This window comes from Paralichthys olivaceus, chromosome 10, assembly GCF_024713975.1.
Source record: "Paralichthys olivaceus isolate ysfri-2021 chromosome 10, ASM2471397v2, whole genome shotgun sequence".
NCBI lineage: Eukaryota > Metazoa > Chordata > Actinopteri > Pleuronectiformes > Paralichthyidae > Paralichthys > Paralichthys olivaceus.
The window spans coordinates 6,182,667-6,201,565 of record NC_091102.1 but is presented as its reverse complement, the minus strand read 5'-3'; the positions used below and the strand labels follow the sequence as shown (position 1 = coordinate 6,201,565).

General features: G+C 41.6%; 3 protein-coding genes across 24 annotated transcripts in view; 1 reads left to right on the top strand and 2 right to left on the bottom strand.

Annotated features, from left to right (window-relative positions):
- The window catches only part of lmo7a (LIM domain 7a), a 45,853-nt gene extending 36,196 nt beyond the window's left edge, over positions 1-9,657 (bottom strand). For 6 of the 16 annotated variants that reach the window (XM_069533703.1, XM_069533693.1, XM_069533697.1 and 3 more), the window contains exons 1-4: positions 9,251-9,655; positions 8,885-8,999; positions 2,578-2,648; positions 860-929 (exon numbers count right to left, since the gene is read on the bottom strand). In XM_069533703.1, coding sequence (XP_069389804.1) covers positions 860-929; positions 2,578-2,648; positions 8,885-8,953 — 210 coding nt within the window. In that variant the 5' untranslated portion in view covers positions 8,954-8,999; positions 9,251-9,655. Of the gene's footprint in view, positions 1-859; positions 930-2,577; positions 2,649-8,884; positions 9,000-9,250 lie in introns of all 16 variants that reach the window. The other 10 variants (XM_069533688.1, XM_069533694.1, XM_069533704.1 and 7 more) reach the window with 4 other exon arrangements.
- A 1,190-nt stretch (positions 9,658-10,847) lies between these two features.
- On the bottom strand, positions 10,848-14,601 carry uchl3 (ubiquitin carboxyl-terminal esterase L3 (ubiquitin thiolesterase)). Of its 4 annotated transcripts, none has more exons than XM_069533708.1 (9): positions 14,389-14,601; positions 14,252-14,263; positions 13,001-13,129; positions 12,705-12,861; positions 12,498-12,583; positions 12,070-12,117; positions 11,901-11,976; positions 11,724-11,782; positions 10,848-11,623 (listed from the first exon to the last, which is right to left on the bottom strand). In XM_069533708.1, exons 1-9 carry the CDS (start codon positions 14,485-14,487, stop codon positions 11,534-11,536), a joined length of 756 nt encoding a protein of 251 aa, XP_069389809.1. In that variant the 5' UTR covers positions 14,488-14,601; the 3' UTR covers positions 10,848-11,533. The 4 variants fall into 4 exon arrangements, with proteins under 4 accessions (XP_069389809.1, XP_019963137.1, XP_069389808.1 ...); XM_020107578.2 differs by having other exon boundaries at positions 14,446-14,601; XM_069533707.1 differs by lacking the exons at positions 14,252-14,263; positions 14,389-14,601 and adding an exon at positions 14,086-14,217.
- Positions 14,602-15,270: 669 nt separating this feature from the next.
- On the top strand, positions 15,271-18,483 carry commd6 (COMM domain containing 6). Of its 4 annotated transcripts, none has more exons than XM_069533683.1 (8): positions 15,271-15,396; positions 15,468-15,578; positions 16,360-16,418; positions 16,827-16,892; positions 16,984-17,060; positions 17,198-17,366; positions 17,475-17,627; positions 17,717-18,483. In XM_069533683.1, the coding sequence occupies exons 2-8, from the start codon at positions 15,548-15,550 to the stop codon at positions 17,765-17,767; spliced, it is 606 nt and encodes a 201-aa protein (XP_069389784.1). In that variant the 5' UTR covers positions 15,271-15,396; positions 15,468-15,547; the 3' UTR covers positions 17,768-18,483. The 4 variants fall into 4 exon arrangements, with proteins under 4 accessions (XP_069389784.1, XP_069389786.1, XP_069389787.1 ...); XM_069533685.1 differs by having other exon boundaries at positions 15,324-15,396; positions 15,446-15,578; XM_069533686.1 differs by lacking the exon at positions 15,468-15,578 and having other exon boundaries at positions 15,330-15,396.
- The last annotated feature ends 416 nt before the right edge of the window (positions 18,484-18,899 follow it).

Sequence of the window (18,899 nt, the reverse complement as noted above, 5' to 3'; positions counted from 1 at the left end):
GCTGGTGCAGCGTTTGGTGCTGGAAATACTATGTTTACTGTTTACAAGTTGTGCCAGCCCGTATCGTTCACTGCCAGCTTGTCACTGTCTTGCCAAACATGTTGAGCGTTACTGATCCCACCAACACACACTTTCCGGGTTAGGGTTGGGGTTCTCCATAATTCCTCCAGACAGCTGGACTCAATTACTCCCACAAGAGGGAGACAGCTTTGTGAGGGATGGGTTGAAGGTACGGTTTTCAACCCTCTACTTTCACAGAACTTGTATGTTGACACAAAATGCCTTTATTTCAACCGAGTCACCGTGGCCACAAACGCCTGAGACACAAGACAGAGCCAGGGAGACAAAGCTGATTCAATAACACCTTGTGGCTTGAACCAAACTCTTCTGACCTCCCATCAGTCAATCATAACCTCAATTATCATACCACTTCAAAGATTTCTTTCTGGTTCTATAGTTCTTCTTCTCGTAGTTTTGATTGAACGCAGCCCTCGAGTGGGGCAGACATCATGTTTAGGGTTCACTTGAATGCCGGCGGTGGCCTTTCAAGCCGCACGTTCACTGAACTTATTAGTGCGGATGGATATGCGGAGCGACGAGCCACTGAGGCAGACACCTCTCGCTCACTGGCAGCTGTGCCTCAGACCTGTCACCAGTCAGCTCAACTGCTGTATCTGTCACCGCCTCCTCTCACATCTTAACACGCTACGTTAAACATCACCTGAACATGGGAAAACAGCAATAACAGGAGACAAATCTGTGCATGAAGAAAATTTATGTCAAAATATTTTTTAAACAACATGTACATGCAACATCCCATGTCTCATATTTAGGTTGAAGAAAAAAAAACCTGTCTTACCAGTCCAGCAATCGGCGTGGGCAGCCTGTTAACCCTCTTGACAACACCGGGCCTGATCTTGTTGATCAGACTGCGAGCAGAAGAAGGAGACACAACATTATGGAGAGGAAGGGTTGTAAGTGAAAGCCACTGGCCATTGGCTAGACTGGTCTAACTAGTGAGGAGTTGTTGCAAAGCCTTGGTGTTGTGTGTTTACGACTGGGTTTAATGGTGGCCACCTGGCTCCAGTTTAGTAAATGGCCTGTGCCGCACCGCGATGTAAACACACTGGGTCCCTCAGCTCCTAAAACATACCTTCTTCTACTGAAACAGCCCCAAACAAACCCTGAATCACCACATATCATCTCAGAAGAGTGAGGATTTTTGAAAAATGGCAATGCAATCAAAAGGGTGCTGTTTGTTAAGCTGAAGAAAAAAGAAAATAAAGAAAGGCTTGCATTTCCAAATAGGAGACCTTCTTCTTGAGTAATACTGACATTATTATAAAGCATTCATAAGTAAACTTAATGCAATGTTTCTGTAAGGTGACAAAAACGTGAAACTTTAGCACCATTTGCTTGTTTTTTAAAAATTAAAAGTTTAACATGAGGCGAAATAGTTTGTTAAAGCAGGTGTTTGCTTGAGGTCGTCTCAGTGGGGATGGAAGCGGAGGGAACCGGGGTGTAAAACTTTAAAGGGGAGGACACAAAACAAGAATGCACAAGGTATTTGAGGTAGGAAGAGAAATCGGTCATAATTTCATCAAATAACACACTCTGTAAGTAGGTAAGTGGCCAAGTATAGGACATAATCATCTGTGCGATCCCCGCTAAACATTACTTCCCAAGTAGTTATGACAGGTTCACCACAACACAATGGGAACTGAGGCAGATTTCCTCTGTGAAAGTGATTTAATCGCTGTCTTCCTCTTGCTACCGCTGAGACAACATGGACAGCTCTGTGAGCGAAAGTGTCTCTGTTGTCCTCTGAGAGGGAACAAACAGCAGAGCCAGGCTCAAATCAGCAGAATGAGGGGGCTTCATCTTTGAACCGATGCCGATTCTGCATGGGCTGCCGGCAATTACAGCTTCCTGCTGATTCGTGCAAATCCCATCACTGTGTCTGTCTAGTGCTGCCCACACACACAACTGTCCAAAAAGACACGATGCTAAACTTCGCTCTCACACATCCCCAATCTGAGAGAAGCCACAACTCTACAACTCCACAACTCTCAGAAGACGATCAATGTGAAAGCCAAATTCTGCAGGGATAAATTTGTTCCTCCAACTCATTAAAACTCTTGATGCACCCATGGGTAATGAGAAAGCAGGGTGCCCCGGCTCTCCAATGTGGTTTCAGCTGGAGGCTTCCCATTCACGACACAGCTTTTCACAGCTCTCATTAAAGCAAGGATGGCAATCTGCCTGTCCACAGATCTGTAACATCTGTTAAACAGACAAAACGGCTCCTCCTGAAATAGATCACACTTGATATTCTCAGACAAGACCACAGAGGGCAGATCTGACACTGGAAAGATCAAATAACTACATAATACAACCTCTATTGTGCCGAAACAGTGGCTCACTTCATGTGGCCGACAAACAAACAGCGCCCGGCGAGGGGTCTGCCTGGGAAATATCAGTAACACTTACATCGGAGCGCAGACCTGGAGGAGAGGAGAGGGCTTCCATATGAATGAGTGGCTTGAGAGAGGCGCCTGGTAAAAGCAGGGTACTTACTCACACAGCAGAACGCCATTCTCCAGTGCTGATCGGAAGTCGTTGCTCCCAAATGTTTTCTTGGTAACTGCCTGGAAAAAAAACGGATACAAAAACAGTGAGGAAAACAGCAAGAAGGGTTGGGTGAGGAGAGGAGGCGGGGGTTTGGTGTGTGTGTGTGTGTGTGTGTGTGGAGGCTGGAGAAGAAAGGTAGGATGTTGAGAACAGTAGGAGAGGAAGTAAGAGGTATTTCCTCCTGCGTTCTTACAGTGTCTCAGGAACAGAGTTAAAGCGCAGACCTTCAGGTATTTCTCCTGGATTCCTGCAGAGGTTTGATTCTTCCCACTTTAACGCTAAAAACCACTGGTTAACGGGAGAGCGGCGCTAAAACTGTGCTGGAGTCAGCGTGCGAAGCCGCAAAGCTATGGCAGCATCTGGAGGAGCACAACGCTGTGTTATAGCCTCATGCCTTTCCCATGATCTCAAACCACCACTGCAGGAACACCAAGAGCCATTATGTAGGCAAACATGCACACACACACTGCATGAGGTGCAGGTACACAAACTGTGTAGATGTGTATCTACAGTACACGATCGTTAACATAACACTTGTCTGTACATTTTAATATCGACAATCTGTGTTTCCACAATAATAGTTGCGTATTTTGGTTTCATTTAAAAGTGCAGGTTGCTGGAACATTTGTGTTGATGGCCGCTCCTTAACAGAGCTTCCTGTTCTGTTTGGTTGGAATGTTTCCACAATCAACTGCTTCACCAATCAGCACCTGAGCTCCTGAGTCCAACACAAACAGACACAGTACACAACTGTTAGACAACTTCTACCAGTTCTGCACAATCTTCTCTGTTTGTAATCTTACAAAGTTCTGCATCCGGGTGTGAAAAGTTATAGAGAATTATAAATTGATGCAACTTCTGCATAGCAAGTGCTTTAAATATCGAATGTTCCGCAACACTCCATCTTGCATCGTCTAGAAACGTTTTTTTAAAACATCCTGTAACGCATCCAAACACTAACAACTTGTTTCTTGGCTCAGGGCCCAACTGCATTTCTCTCAACCTGCTCAAACTATGCACCCACAGTCAAACCAACAAACTGGGCTGACAACTCAGCAGAGGTTGTGACTTCACGAGCAGCCATGCGGTAATCGTGTTTTGCTGCAGCATTAAGTTCTGCACTAGTTGCTGTGTGAGGATGTTTATTAGAGCCTGACCAATATATGGATTTTTGGGGGCCAATGCTGAGACCCATATTAGGGAGTAAGAAATTTCCCATACCAACAAATCGGCTTTTATCAAACCTTCATGACAGAGAAATGTAACTGAGGCTTGACAAAACACAAAGAAAATAGACCGTAACCCTGGAATTATAAAAAACAAACAAATGTTTTTGTGTAAAATGTGAGACAATAATGCACATCTGAAATGTTTTCATATTGACGCACATAAACGTTAAAATAATTACAGTCAAATGTAAATATGTCAGGCTCTAATGTGTATTATTTTGATAACACTCAAAACAAAGTGGTGTTATAAGCACAAGTAGATGAGTAAATATAATATATATATATATATTAACACTATTACATGTGTTTTGTTTTAAATCTGAATTGGATAATTTTTACAATCAAGTAAACAGACAAACCCAAATATTATACTGCAGGAATATAGTTAGGTAGGGCTCCTGCTATCAGCTTAAGTACACACACAGACACACAAACAGCAAAACAAGTTGGACTGGTTGTGCCAGCCAAATTGATCAAATGTGCCTTGGATCAAGGTTTTTTTTCTTTTGTCCCAGTTTTCCTTTCAAGGAAAAAAGACAAAAACTGGAGCAATAGATGGCACAGCTAAGTACAGGCCGTCACTCTGAGGACGACATGAGAAACTGGAGCAATCGGACAGTTTAAGGGGAAGACACTATTATTATTTTGAAAGAACATACACCTGAGAACACACCCTGGGTAACCTGAGATGGGCAAGGCCTCAAATACCCATCATTCCAAGAGAATTAGACCATGTTGTAATAGATGAATGAGATTAAAGCTTTGACACAGCTGCTATTTGCAACTACAACACAATACACAATGTGATTAGGCTTCTGTTGGGAAATACTTGTTTTTTTTGTTTATTAAACATACGAAAAGGTCTTCGCCAATACTTCAATACTCCATTACAACCAGACACAAATAACACACAATACGCACACAGACTCACACAGCAGACTTCAGTGTGCAGTGTACAGTCAGTCAGATGCTGCAGCAGGCGTATGAAATCCTGACCCCTACTGTTCTATGTACGTGGGGGCACCAGCTGGGATTCACATGCATGCAAACGAACAATACAGGTGGAATGGGCAAAACAATAAGTGTAATTCCCTCGTTCAGTGATAAAGGAGTTTGTTGCTTTAATGTCTTTCCTTGTCTGAATGGGTTAATTAAGTTATGATCTCCTCGTCCAAGTGTGTGAGGCACTAAGCTGGCTGTAGCAGAACACTTCTCCCCTCTCCATCCTCGACATTAGGGGTATTAACTCCCCCTCAGACCTGGCCCTCTCTCGCCCTCTCTCTCCCCTCTGTTGAATCTGCCATGTGGAATAACGACTCTAATCTGCAGCAACACACTGCTGCTCCGATTGAACAAGGGAGAGATTTAAGGCAGGGGCAGAGATTTCAAAAAAACAGATTGCCTTCCTGCTAAAACCACCCACCCTCGCTCGCTCCCCTCAAGAATGTGCGGCTGAACGTGTCGAGTCTCATGATGACCCACCCCTCACGTTAAACGATCGAAACGCGGGACCTCAGAGTTCAGCACTGGTTCTCCAAGTGCTCTGATACATGTGTGAAATCAATTATTATATTTGCAGTGAACCAAGAATGGTAACTTGGTAGAACACAAACAATCAGAGGAATCAAAAGAGTCCCTGCGTCCGTGACCACAGCTATTGTTTATTCATGCCGGGCACTGAGGCAAATCGGTATTCAAGGTTTGTTCGGATGCAGACCCCCCCCCCCCCCAAAAAAAAACACCACTAACCACCACCACCACCCACCCACCCCAAATAATTGTTTGCTAAAACTCTTTGTTCCTTCTACGGAGGACGGGGAGCATGGGTCATCGGAGGCCAACAGGGACGTTATCCAACTATTCCAGGGTTCTCGCTCAAGACAAATATAACACCGGGGAGGCCATTAGTACAAAAAAAAAAAATCAGCATATCAAAATAACAGTTACACTGACATGTAACTCGGCCTCTTGTGTGAGGTCTTGCTTCACGTGTGTGCGTCTGAATGCATGTGGCCTGGTTTCTAATTGCTCCCTATGAAAACAGCGAGAATGAAAACCCAGAATGCTCAGCACTACAGTGACGTGACGAATGATCGGTCCTATCAAAAGCTCCTGGTACAAAAACAACACTGTGACGCGGGCCGTGGAAAACAGTTCATGGCTACAGGCTGCAGGACCAGAGTGGAAGGGGAGAAAATTAAAAGAAAGGAACGAGGTTATGGATGGAACATTCTCTCCCTTTTTTTTATGTGAGAGCAAATTTATTGGTGTTGGCTACTTTTTTTCTTTTCTTACTCACCTCTTGTGGCCTCTATCCATGCAGATGGTTTTATTTTGAGGTTTTGAGATAGATATCCATCTCTGGCATTTTTTATTTGCTGCCACCCAGTAAAATGGAAATGGAAAGAATTTTGATATCACAGGATTGAATATACATGTTCATATACTGAATATATCACTGTTTATATTGTATACTGTTTTACCAATGTCCATTTGCAACTTGATTCTGCCAAAAGAGACATATAACAACCATCACATGACCAATATTTACACATTGCCAACTCCAGTACAAGATCTGATAGAAATATGTTACCAGGATTGGCATTTCCTCTTCTGAATTTAATAATGTTTAAAAATGTCTTCTTGTCGGAAATGTCGGATTCTTGAATTCCAGTGTACCCATGCTGTCTTGTAACTGTGCAAATGAAAATAAACATCTATCTATTTATTACCAGTATTGGACATAATCATTAGTTGCATCTCGGGGCCCTTGATGCAAGCATCCACAGTATCAAGCACCAAAATGTGGACTCACGTGAAACCACATTCAAGAAGCATGGAGTTGTTCCAGTGCTACACGATGGACACAACAGGATTAGAATACAATCTAAAGAAATACACAGGATCGTGTTACCTGTGATTGGCTGCTTTGTTCCAGAGACTGTGAGAAACACAATATGTTCCTCTTCAAGCAAACACGGGGAGCAATAATCAAAACTGGGGCTGACATCTTAAATACAGATTACAACCTGAGACCAGATCAATGGCTGAAGTGAAGCTCTGCCTTACAAACCTGTTTAAAAGGAGGTATTCAAAGTATTCTGGGCAACACCTCAATGATTGAAGAAAACAGTCTTGCCCATCTCAGACCAGAACAGCAAAAACTGGTATGATGTGTCTGACACTGTTGCCTGTGCTTGTTGAATCTGAAACACACTCACATCCAAGAAATCTGTGCTTATTAGATCACTGATTACAAACTAACTTAGTTCGCTCATAACGCACAATGTTTGTGTTTACAGACAGCCGCCATATGATCCTCTGACCTAGGACCTGTGTTAACACTGCCACTTGCTCATCATTACAGCCACACTTGAGGCCTCTCTGTTACATTAACAAGGACCTCTATTATTCCACTATAGGCTCTGTGGTCGTGGAGCGCAGCGCCCTGTGCCGACAGCCCACCGGCTCTGAGGGGGGCTACGTTCACAGCCACGGCGGCTAATGCAGGAATGTGTCCATGTGACAGGCTCCAGACCATTTCGTTTAGCTTTTAACAGCGCCAGCCTGGCCACGCACACATGCCTCTGTTTAAAGTGCTGCGAAGGCCGAGCGGCTTGTTAATCAGTCAGTGACAGAATCCACAAAAAGCCACAGAGCTCTGTCTTTGAAGGAAAAGTGTGCCAGAGTGGATTGCTCCTGTATTTCCTCCGTTTCAGGGCCTCTCATACGTTCACTGAAAATGTAACAGCCCCACACCTTTACCTGCTCAGCTTGTTCAGCTCTCCTCACTCTCCCATAATCTCCCCACACCCAGGGCCTGAGATTACGCCCCCCACCGCATGTCCAAGAGCTGAGCCACTACAATGGGCCAGTGTGCGAGCGTGCAGAGACACTGATGTCACATCGAAAGCATTCAGATTCACCCCTCATGAAATTAGAACAATATTTGTTTAGTTACAGCCATGCGGCAGCTCCACACCGCCCTGCTGGGAAGAGAATTTGTGAGATGAGGAAACATAATTTTTGCCCGCTTGTAAAGAGAAAAGAAAAGAGTGAGAGTCTGGCTACAGGCTGCATGGAAACTTGGGATAATTTGACATTGGAGAAATAAAGGGGCTGTTATTGAAAGAGCTGGTGGATCATTTTTTTGTGTGAGTTGCTGGCCATTTTTCATTTTGATTACCGTGTTAGAGAAGTGGGCACATTACGTCCTCCAAAATAGAGTGTTTTGCCACAGTAAATTAATCACCTGTTAAATCCTTTATTCTGCATATAACACATTTTCCAGGAACATCATGTACGCCATGGCGTGGGTCTACTTTTAAAGTTTTCTGCTGACATCTAGAACAGCACTTTTACTTTCAAACATTTAATCTGAAATCAGAAACCATGTGAAAGTCCCATCATTTTGTGAATGTGTGCTTACAGTAACATTTTGCTTCATTCACAGTAGTTTTTCTTAATTGCTCGGCTTATGTTCCTTCGCTATTGCAACTGGAGCCTGAAAGCCTCAGGGACATAAAGTGATGAGCAGGTCCAGGCAAGATCAGACAGTAATGATGAATGGAGTTTTTGAAAAAACCCTCCTGTCTTTGGAAGAGAGATCCAGAGAAGATAAGGAGGTGAAGCCATCAGATTTCTAGTAGTGGCAAAAAGAAAAGATTGATCTCACCACCTCCCAAAGAGGAGAGGTTAAAGGTGACACATGCCTCAATACATCTTATGGTCCATGCAGGCTACTATTATCTGGAGCCTGGGGACAAGAAGCTGAGGAAGCTGATCAGTTTACAGCCATAAATTTAAATAACTCAATCTGGGATGAGCTGAAGGTAAAAACTTCATCTAGGGTGACAGGGGATTTCAAGATTATCCTTAAATGTAAGCCTCTACATTAAAAAAGTAGCACAAAAGCTGAATTCATAAAGTGATTCCTAGTTTTATCTCAACTTTATGTCATCTTGCATGGTTTTTAAAATGTTTGAAAAGTGGGTAAAGAAAGTTTTGAATGTGTTTTCACTCACCTCAACCCATCTCTGCGCCTCAGAGTAGGCTTCGTCGCAGCTGACAGTGGACTGCTCACGCCACTCCATCACAGGAACTTATTATCCGAGCTGCACCGTGGGGCCAATTCTGCTCCTGCCGGCCCGATGACATGAATGAGGGCGAGTTTCACACAGGCGGACACTAATGAAGCCACTTTAAGAACCTCCTCAAGCGCAGACACACGAGAGCGCAGGTGAACTTTTAGTCATCACACAAGAAAATATGCCTCCTATTGTTCATTTGCACCAGCTCATCAAAGGGATACATATTAGGTGTTCATTTCCATGCACTCCCTTCTCCTTACACTTCCTCTGCCTACTCTTTGGCTGCAGCCGCGCACCTACCTGCTCCTTACATCCGTCACACCTTCGCTGCGCTCGGAGTCCTCCACCTTTTACGCACGGGTGGTGTGGACAGAGTGGACCCGGGGCTCGCTCACCTCACCTCGGCTGCACCGATAGGAAAGGTCCTCCTTCCTTTTGTGGAGGGTTAAAAGCTGCAAGAGCTGGAGGCTGTGGAAGGGGTGGATGGTTTCCCAAAGTGGGGTCCGAGGACCACCCGCGGGCCCACAGCTGAACACAGGTTTGTTATTCCCACCTCTCCTGGAGGATTTCGTCCGATTCCAGGTTTTTCACCGCCTCCATCACAGACGAGATGCTCAACAGTGTGATTGTCTTCACGGAATGATAAGCAGCAACACAGAAGGTCCTCAGAATGACGTACAAACAACTTCAAGACTGCTGACCACTAAACACATGGATGTCACAAAGTTTCCAAGAGTCTGGGCGAACTTTCCTACTGAGAGAAGTTGAACTCTTCTCTCCTCAAATCTTTCCTACAGCGCCACGCAGCGGTGGTCAGGGTGCATTGGCACGCCTGAAAAAACTAAACTGACTCATCATGCAATCAACATGGCTTTTGATTTACTCAACAAGGCTTTGGTGCTTTTGGGGAGTTCTTGTTACTGTGCCACAAATATTTCACCGTTGTAGTTACTTTGCAGAATCAGATTTTCCAGCCAAAACCTATGATCACCTAAGAAAACGGTATGTGCATGGATTAAAAATACTCAGTGGTATATACTAATAAGCCACCGTAGAAGGAGTAAACAATCCTGGACTATATGGCTAAAAGGATATTTAGATAAAAATATTCATATCAGTCCTGATATTGATGATAAAGACTGATTTTTCCTCATGAGGAAGGGTTGTGGTTTTACAACTCTTCTTTGTGAGCAGAGAATGAGAACCACTCAACAAACAGCAAATATTTTATAAATCTGAAGTAGATCATTTCTGTTACACCTCGCTGTGATTTCACAATGCATACAAATCATATTTATATACACTTCACTTTCTTTATATTGCTATTGAGAACCTGGTGATCAGAATTTAACCCAACGCATATGGAAGACAAGAGAATCTGTCACCGTCCAGAAGGAGAATTCTTGCTGCTTCATAAATGTTTGCAAAGAGCAGCCTGGTCCCAAGTACTTAAGTTTACAGCTCTAGATGTTTAATCACAATGAAAACCTCGAAACTAAAGCTGCCTGTACATCATACAGGTACTTATATGATGATGTCTGTAAATACAGTCTTAAAAAAACAGAACTTTTGTTTATTCAAATAACACATATTCACTAGTCTTTTTAATTTTATTGATTAAGTTGGTTATATTGACATACCAGAAAAAAATTAGCTGGAGTAAATTTAGGATGAATTACTTTTAGAGCAGGTTCCTGGTTGCAATAAAATTTACAGCTTTTGCATTCCCAATGGAGTCATGTAGTGTGCCAGAATATTTTTAAATTCTCGACGGGCTCTTGTAGGTCTGGTATGTCTATTCCACAAACATGCGGCTATAAACCTGTCAAAGTTTAGTTTACACCAAAAACCAACAACAGATGGATATTTTAAAATAGCCAAGAGTCACATAAAAAGGTCAATGAAAGAAATGTTTAATAAATGTGCCTTTTATTTAACAGACTTTCTAATTCTTATTACAAAATGTAGGCACCCAACACTCAGAGGTACAGTCAGCATTCACTTAGAGTGAGCCACACACGTCAGGGACATTCTTTCTGATTTTACCTTTTCACGAGACCATTAAAAACAGTCAACAGCTTTAAGCCGTGACTGAAATTAAAGTCTCGCAAAACACGTTTCTTCAGGTGTTTTTGAACAGCCGGTTAGATTTATGATCACAACCAAATCACTACTTTTAGTATGTTTGAACCCAGAGTAAAAAAAGAAGTTGAATTCCCTCAGTGACATGAAAAGTGTTAGTTTTTGTTTTTTTTTTCATTGAAAGCCAAGCATGCCAAGTAAACACACTTAAGTGCAGCGTCAGTTAAGTGCAGCTGTCATCTGTATTGCAGTTAGAAATGTTTCAGCAGTGAAGATTTTCATCTTGGCAAGAATTACTTCTTAAATCTCTTTCAGTTACGTCTAACGCGCAACTAATGATTGATGACAAAATTACTTTAGAATGATATACCTGACATTTTTTATCATTTTCCCCACATCACTTTCTGAAGTACTTTGAAAAAAAAATTATTTTCCAATAAAGTCAGCACTTGAGAATGTTTGGCAGTTTTCTTTGTTCTCTCTGGTCACAGGGAAGTTTCCTCAGTAAGAATCTTTGGAAAGAGCAATGATGGTGAAACGAACCTCCTGCGGGTCCCGAGCCATGAAGACCTTACAAACCTCTACAGCGTCCTGCAGTGCAATGGAACACAAGAGGAAAGTGATGAGGTGCGACTCTGATTAAACAGATATTTTTATGTAGGCTCGTCTGTTTTATTTTGTGATGTCGTACCTCGAGGAAAGTGTCTTCTGAAGTTTTACTGTGGATAATGGGGAAAGGCTTCCGGCCATCTGCGTATAAAAAAACATAAAAGATTTCATCAAGAGTTTTCACTGTTTTAAAAATGTTGAATCAAAGTGATAATTAGTAATAAAGAGACAACAAGTACTTGACTCGCGGTGAACTCACCCAGTTCATACAACTGTCCTCCGACGTTCACAAAAGCTATAAAATGCAGATTCACTTTCTCATCTAAGCTTGGAGCCTATGACAGACAAAAAAACAAACTTTTACATAAAGTAATATATTTGAGAGAGGCGAGATAAGAAAAAACAGAGAATCTAAAACTCGTACAAACCTCAGTCTGTCCCTCTTGTGCACTCGATTCGTGTGTAACACGTATACTCTGAAACAAGAAGTGGGGAAAAATAAAACATGGGCTTTATGGCAATTTTCTCCTAAATATTTGAGCTGTCAAAACATTTTACAGCTGTTAAGGAATTAAAGTCTGTGCAGCTGTTACATAGTCTTATTTTCCTAAGAGATAATGTTTGAGGCGTTGTGTCATAACATCATAAAAAGGGAGTTACTGGAAGCTAAGATAATTTTCTCCATCTTATGTGATTGCTGTGAAGACCTGTGGGCAAACCACTGTGTCAGCTGTTCCCTTAATGACTGAAAAATATCCCAGAACTACAAACCCTTAATTCATTTATGTGACCAAACAAATCCCAAAACATAGCGTGCCATCCTTCAGCAAGTATTTGTTCCTCAGCATTTTCCTACCTCGTCTTTTTCCAGGAAGGCGGCCCTTTCCTTTGGGGTCATTGTAGAGGTTTTTTCAAGAAACTTCTTAAGAGCAGAATCAGACTCTGAGGAGACGGAAAAACATGTTCAGTAATATTAACACTCACATGATCAACTCTCTAATCATTCAGCTGTTAATCTCCCATCTCTACCACCATGTATGATGCAATTGAAATAACTACTCACCAAATTCCAGGTGTTGCTGGTTGTTTGCCACTGCATGAATTAACCCTATTGTTCCACAGGCATTTCCGATGGTTTGCTTAATGAAGAAGACATCGGGAGAGATCTCCTGACGCTGATCCTTCAGTTTCTCTTCCTCTTCTTGCTTGAAGGCCTCGTACTGGGCAGAAGCATGAGACAGGAGAAATGTTTGCTGAACATTTTTTCATTCGGCATAAACGTAACCCTGTGCATCAACAAGCACAGACATATACAGTTAATCATACACCACATACGCTGCGGGAATAAAATTAAAGTACCTTCTCTGTCACTGGGAAGAGGAGCAGCACCGCACACACGGGTCTTGGCACCATGCTGAGAAGCTCTGGATCCAAACCATACACGTCTCCAAATTGCCAGGTTGGCCTCATACCCAGACAGTTAACGAACTGTATGAGAGCCAAGAGTTAATTTTCTCAGCGTACAAAGACATGAAGTTAAACTATCAACATCATATATTTAAATATAAAGTAAAGTTGTATATAACTTCTGACTATCATCCAAAACACCTGCCTCCTTAATAACCCTCAAAAGACTAAAACTACAATATTAACTTTGGTATTTTAGCCACACTAATAAATTCTTATTTTCCACAGCAAGTGAGCCTTAATTAATTTCCTTCTTTTGCACTGAAATGTATTACCCAGTGTTTATGATAGATAAGCTGCCCTTGCATTTAAACATTGACCCCATGCAACCTTTGGACAGTGTAAAGGAATTCATCCAATTATTAATCTGAGATTGTATGAGGTAACTTTGCTCTTCTACTAGTTGATCATCTCGACTGCACATCAGACGCTGGATATCAGCTGACTGAAATACATCTATCGAAATGTCACATGTCACGTAAATTCTCAAATCTTGAATGAAAATGAGCAGAAAGTTTTTAAATAGCTGCAAGCCAACACAGCCCCTCACATCCCTCTATTAGATCCTAAATTACAATTCATTTCATTTCATACCATTCAAAGAAGCTCACAACATGATTCACCTGACACCAGGTGTCCAGACCAAACTCAATCAACACATTTCATTGTATTTCCTCAACATACTGGCTTTAAGTGTTATGTTTTATAAATATATATACTGCTTGTTTTAGATTCTTTGTTGAGATTGTTCCGTAATACGATTCCTTTCACTGTAAAGCAACGTTTCTATCAATTTGGTTCTGAATCCCAGTTTTGTTTTTAAAGATCTCTGTTATAATGGCTTCCTCTGTTTTTCCAAATCTTCTCCGGATGTTGGAAGACAAAGTTTTCTCAAGATCTTCACACATAATGTGCAGAATGCTGTAATCTACTAGTTCCTGAAATATGAAATCCCAGTAAGTACACCCTGCTCCTACTCTCCGTGGTGTCCCTCCTGCTATGATCAGACAGCTGCACATGACTGCATTAATATTTGATGATACACTGGAGGTAGCCTCGCTGCTGTGGAGGCCCTGTGCCCCGGTCTGTGCCATGTCTCATCGCCGCCGATCATTCAGAGCCACTCGGAGGAAAATCACTCACCTTCGTCATGACCTGAGGAGAAAAACCAAACACACAGAGGATGAATAAAGTGATTAAAACTGATGTTAGTGCCGAGAGCCGCCACCGGGCTGTAGCTTTGTTCTCGGTGCTAGCATCAGTTAGCCGGCGGCGCTCACATGCATGCGAATGAATGACTTCGACAGAAACAGAGAGTCGATGTGAACAGCACTAACTTCTGGGTTGGACTCCAGAGGCAGCCATCGTGGACAGTCCATCGTGAGGCGAGGTCGAGGTGTTTTTAATCTTTCTGCTGCAGCGCTGAGGCGAATTTACAGAAATCTCTTTGACAGCTGCGAATCACTTCCGCGTCTGGAGAGTACACTGTGACATTCAGGTGAAACACGGGGGGGTTCGGTTATTCATAAACTATAAATACATCTCGGCCACAGCTTTTACGACACAAATATAGAAATATATACTTCAAATTTATGTATTGATTGTTTTTATATATTCCGAATGGACAGACTATGGTTATTTATCTATAAAATGAAGATTATTTAATGTAGAAGCCACATTATGAGCCTAACAGTGGACCATTCCAGGGTCATGGGCGTGTTTCAGAGAGACAGATTCACAGCAGCTGTAGTTGTTTATTTCCCAGAATATTATTTCGCTCATGTGTCCAATATAAAATCCAATACTATTAATAATGATAACAACAACAATAATAATAATAAAACGATAGTACTGCGTCCTCCAACTCAGAGAGCTAATACCAATATATGCATTTCCCTGGACAGTGTTGAGCTATCACAGAACATCAGTGACTTGTTTACAGATGATTTGTTTCAATATAAAATCTAATTTTTAAAAAACAAGTATTATTTTATATATAATATATTATCACATCTTGTTCAGATAACTCCAAACTCCAAAGAATGTGTCCTTGTTTCATTTTGTTCAGTGGAGATTCGCTGGGTGACATTTATATATTAATAATAATAATAATAAATAAAACTCCTCTTCATGTTCATGGAGCATATTGAGAGGAAGAACATGTAATACACACTCCGGTGCAGTAGGTGGCGGTGTATGCCTTTCACGATAATAATAAATACTAATAATAAACGCGAGGGAATGGAATAACATTAGCCGCTGCTGTCCAGTGAAAAGTCGTTTTATCGGTGAGTAGCTGGTTTGCGGTCAGTTTCCAGAATATAACACTTAAAGTAGACTTTTTAAATTCACTCAACAGGTCTTAACAGTTGTCGAATCTAACGAGAGGCTCGCTGAGCTGGCGGCGCTAACACCGAGGTGACAGCTCCGGGAGAGAAGATGCCAGCAGCCGCAGCAGAGGAGTCATGTGGTGGGTTCAACATGCAACACGTGGCTCCATGGTGTTTTCAGCTCATTGTGGTTTCACTGGAAAGACGAACGAGTCGTATTCATCACGTGTAGCGCTCCACAACATCCAGGCAATACATGCTAACTCTCCTGTTAGCTTCACAGAGAAGCTAGCTGGAGGAGGCTAACAACACACCCATCACCTGGATGTTAACCCAGCCACATCATCCCTGACTCCAGTCAGGCTTCTGATGAGCTGATAACTTGATCCCAGATTTATCTTGAACCTCTACCAGGCACCTCTGCTCAGCCTGAACATGACCTCAGCCTTTGAATGTGCCACTCGTGTATTATTAATATATAAATGTGTTTATGTCACAGAAGTTCATGTCAACTGTTAATGACTCAATGTCTCTTACTGTAGTATTTTCATATTTTACACTTTATCTGTTAGCTATGATCTATTTTGTCTATTTGTTGAATACAGTTAAAATATAAAGTTAAATAAACATTTCTACTGAGCTATCTTCAGTTCAACTTTAAACAGATGTATAATAATAATAATAATAATAATGATATATGATGATATATGAATAATATAAATCCTAAATCTTATTGTAAGTGCCTTCTCAAGGCAAGCAGCTAATGTATAATTACAATAGTCAGGCTCACATGATGCCCCTGTACAGGCTCTGTAAAAGCAGCTCTTGACTACTGATCCTCTTGAGACCAGTATTAATAGGAGCACAGATGTATTATGGGAAACCTCATGATAAATGAGTTGCTTCACATCTGTATTTCAGGCATTAACAAAACTGTGGACAACATCTGCCGGCTTTCTCCAGATCTGTTAGAAGAAGCAGTGAGTATATGCTCTCCCAATATATATATATACATATACAACCATGCGAACTAAAAGCAAGTTACATTTTGATCAAATTAATTATATATTGATTGATTTTTAAATGCTTGATAGAGAAATAAGAAGTGTCACACAGGTCACATGTCTTGGTATTATTAGCCTCTAGTATTGGTTTGTTTACCATAAGCACATGATTCATTCTTCTTGTCTAGTTTTGAGACTTGCCAGAGGATAAGGTTACCATGGTCTCCCTCCCAGGAGGATAAACAACAGGATGTTAAATACTGTGTCATACTGTTAATTGTAGAGCTATAAGCAGCCATGCTCTGCACAAGTTGCAAAGGATGTGGTATTGTTGGCATAGAGGTTCTACCGTCGTTCTGATAACTAATCTTATAATCTCCACAGTGTCAGCACATTCTGATTTATCTTCAAGGGCGAGCTACAGGAGTAGATTCAGCTCAAATGTCTGACGTGAGGCAATATTTTCTTCTTATTTTTCAACTTATGGTACCTAGTTACCTAGTTCCTTTTTCATTTTACTTGTTTTTGTTCTTGTGAGCAGAAATTTCAGAGAGCTGGAGTTAGACTTGACCATGAAGCCCTGCAGAACACGATCAGATTTCTGCTGTTAACATTCAGGTATCTTTCCTCTGATTCTATAACGGGTGGACACGTCTTCTGTCATATTGTACACATTTATTTCCTCTGTGAAAGTCATACAAACATAAGCACACAGTTGCACTTTAAGGTGTTATAGTTAACATTTGTGTCACCAGGTCAGCTGGGAAAAATAACTTGTCAGGAGATGGCCTTGTGTCGAGGCTGGAAGAAAGCAGTAACAAGTGGTCCAAAGCTTCCCTGCAGGTGTTGCACAAGTTGTGGAGTGAACATGGTGCATCAGTCCATGCTCAGCAGGAAGTCCAGGCCATGCTCAGCATTGGCCAGGTACAGTGACGTTTAATGCAGTAAAGCAGTCGCTCATTTTCAGATATTTTCTGATGACCTGAACACAGATTTTTTTCAATCTTTGTGTGTTTTGCTCTATCTTTCTAGTTAGTGGACATCCAGTGGAAGCTTGGGATGGCGGTGAGCTCCGACACCTGCCGATCTCTCAACTCTCCATATGTGTGTCTGCTGCTGAAGATCGCTGAGCCCTCGGGACAAATCTGCCTGAAGTCTTTTGAAATGACCATTCCACAGTTCCAGGTCTGTATCTATTGATGTGAATGTAATGTTGTTGGTGTGATTTATTTTCTGGCTAGATTGTGAGATTTCTTATTGTTTGTCCTCTGCAGAACTTTCACAAGCAGTTCAAGGAGATGGCAGCTGTCATGGAGACTGTATGATGCCTGTAACACCTCAGTGCCTGTTGCAGCTATTCTGTAGTCTATATGTAACCAGTGGAAGAACGGCTCGGCACCTGCGTTTGTCTGCTAGCTGTCGTAAAATGTCCATACGATTTGGTGCAACTCTGAACTGTCAGCTTTGCCTTTAAGTTTTCCATATATTGGAAAAACGTATAAATGATAGTGATAATTTATTCTTTGGTCCTCCTGCTTTTGAAATAGCTGAAAGTGCCTGTTTTTGACTTTGAATGAATTATTTCAGTGGACGTCCTTCCATCAACTCATCCAGATATCAGGACTTTAATATAATGTGCATGTGGTGTATACGTATGCTGCTAATACTAAAAATACATGACTAATGATATTATTGTGCAACATTTTTCATTAATTACAGAAGGTAGACCATTGATGTGGTTTATGTTTATCAGTTTTCTTCTGGCTTTTTACTTGTTTTTACATTTTCATGGTTGCTAATATATTGTTGTTTCAGATCAAGGGTGAGAGGTTGTAATTGTTCTGCCATACAATATGATGAATGCTATATAGTTTGAAATAATGTTTCAAATGTCATATATGCTTTGCAGTACAATTATTATTTTGAAAGTATAAATCGTCCAAATTAACTAACCGTCGTTTCAGGTTCTGTCTAAATTATTTTGCTCTTTATGGTTTTCTGTCAGTCTGCCTTTGTGAAGCATTAAATACTTAAACCTTCATTGCTTGGATGTTTGATCACAACTTCACACTTCAGAGCAGATTAAGTAAAAGCAATTACACACCAAAAAAAAGGAATCAGTTTATTAATATCACTGTTTACCATCTGACTACTCTGTACCTGCAGGATCCACAGAGAAATGGTAGAAATAGTTCTGAGGCACTAATGTACAGTTCACAGATGGCAGAGTGAACTCTTGAGGATCTGGTGGAGAGTCCAGAGGGTCTGCAGCAAAGTGAGGGATTCTTTTATCCCGATTGTGTACAACGGCGTATTTACCTCCACCAGGTATGTTATCACCCATGTCTGTCTTTCTCTTCATTGGTTTACTTGTCAGCAGGGTTACACAAAAATAACTAAACCAGTTTCCACCACACCTGGTGGAGGGATTGGGTCTGGGCCTGAGAAGAACCCTTT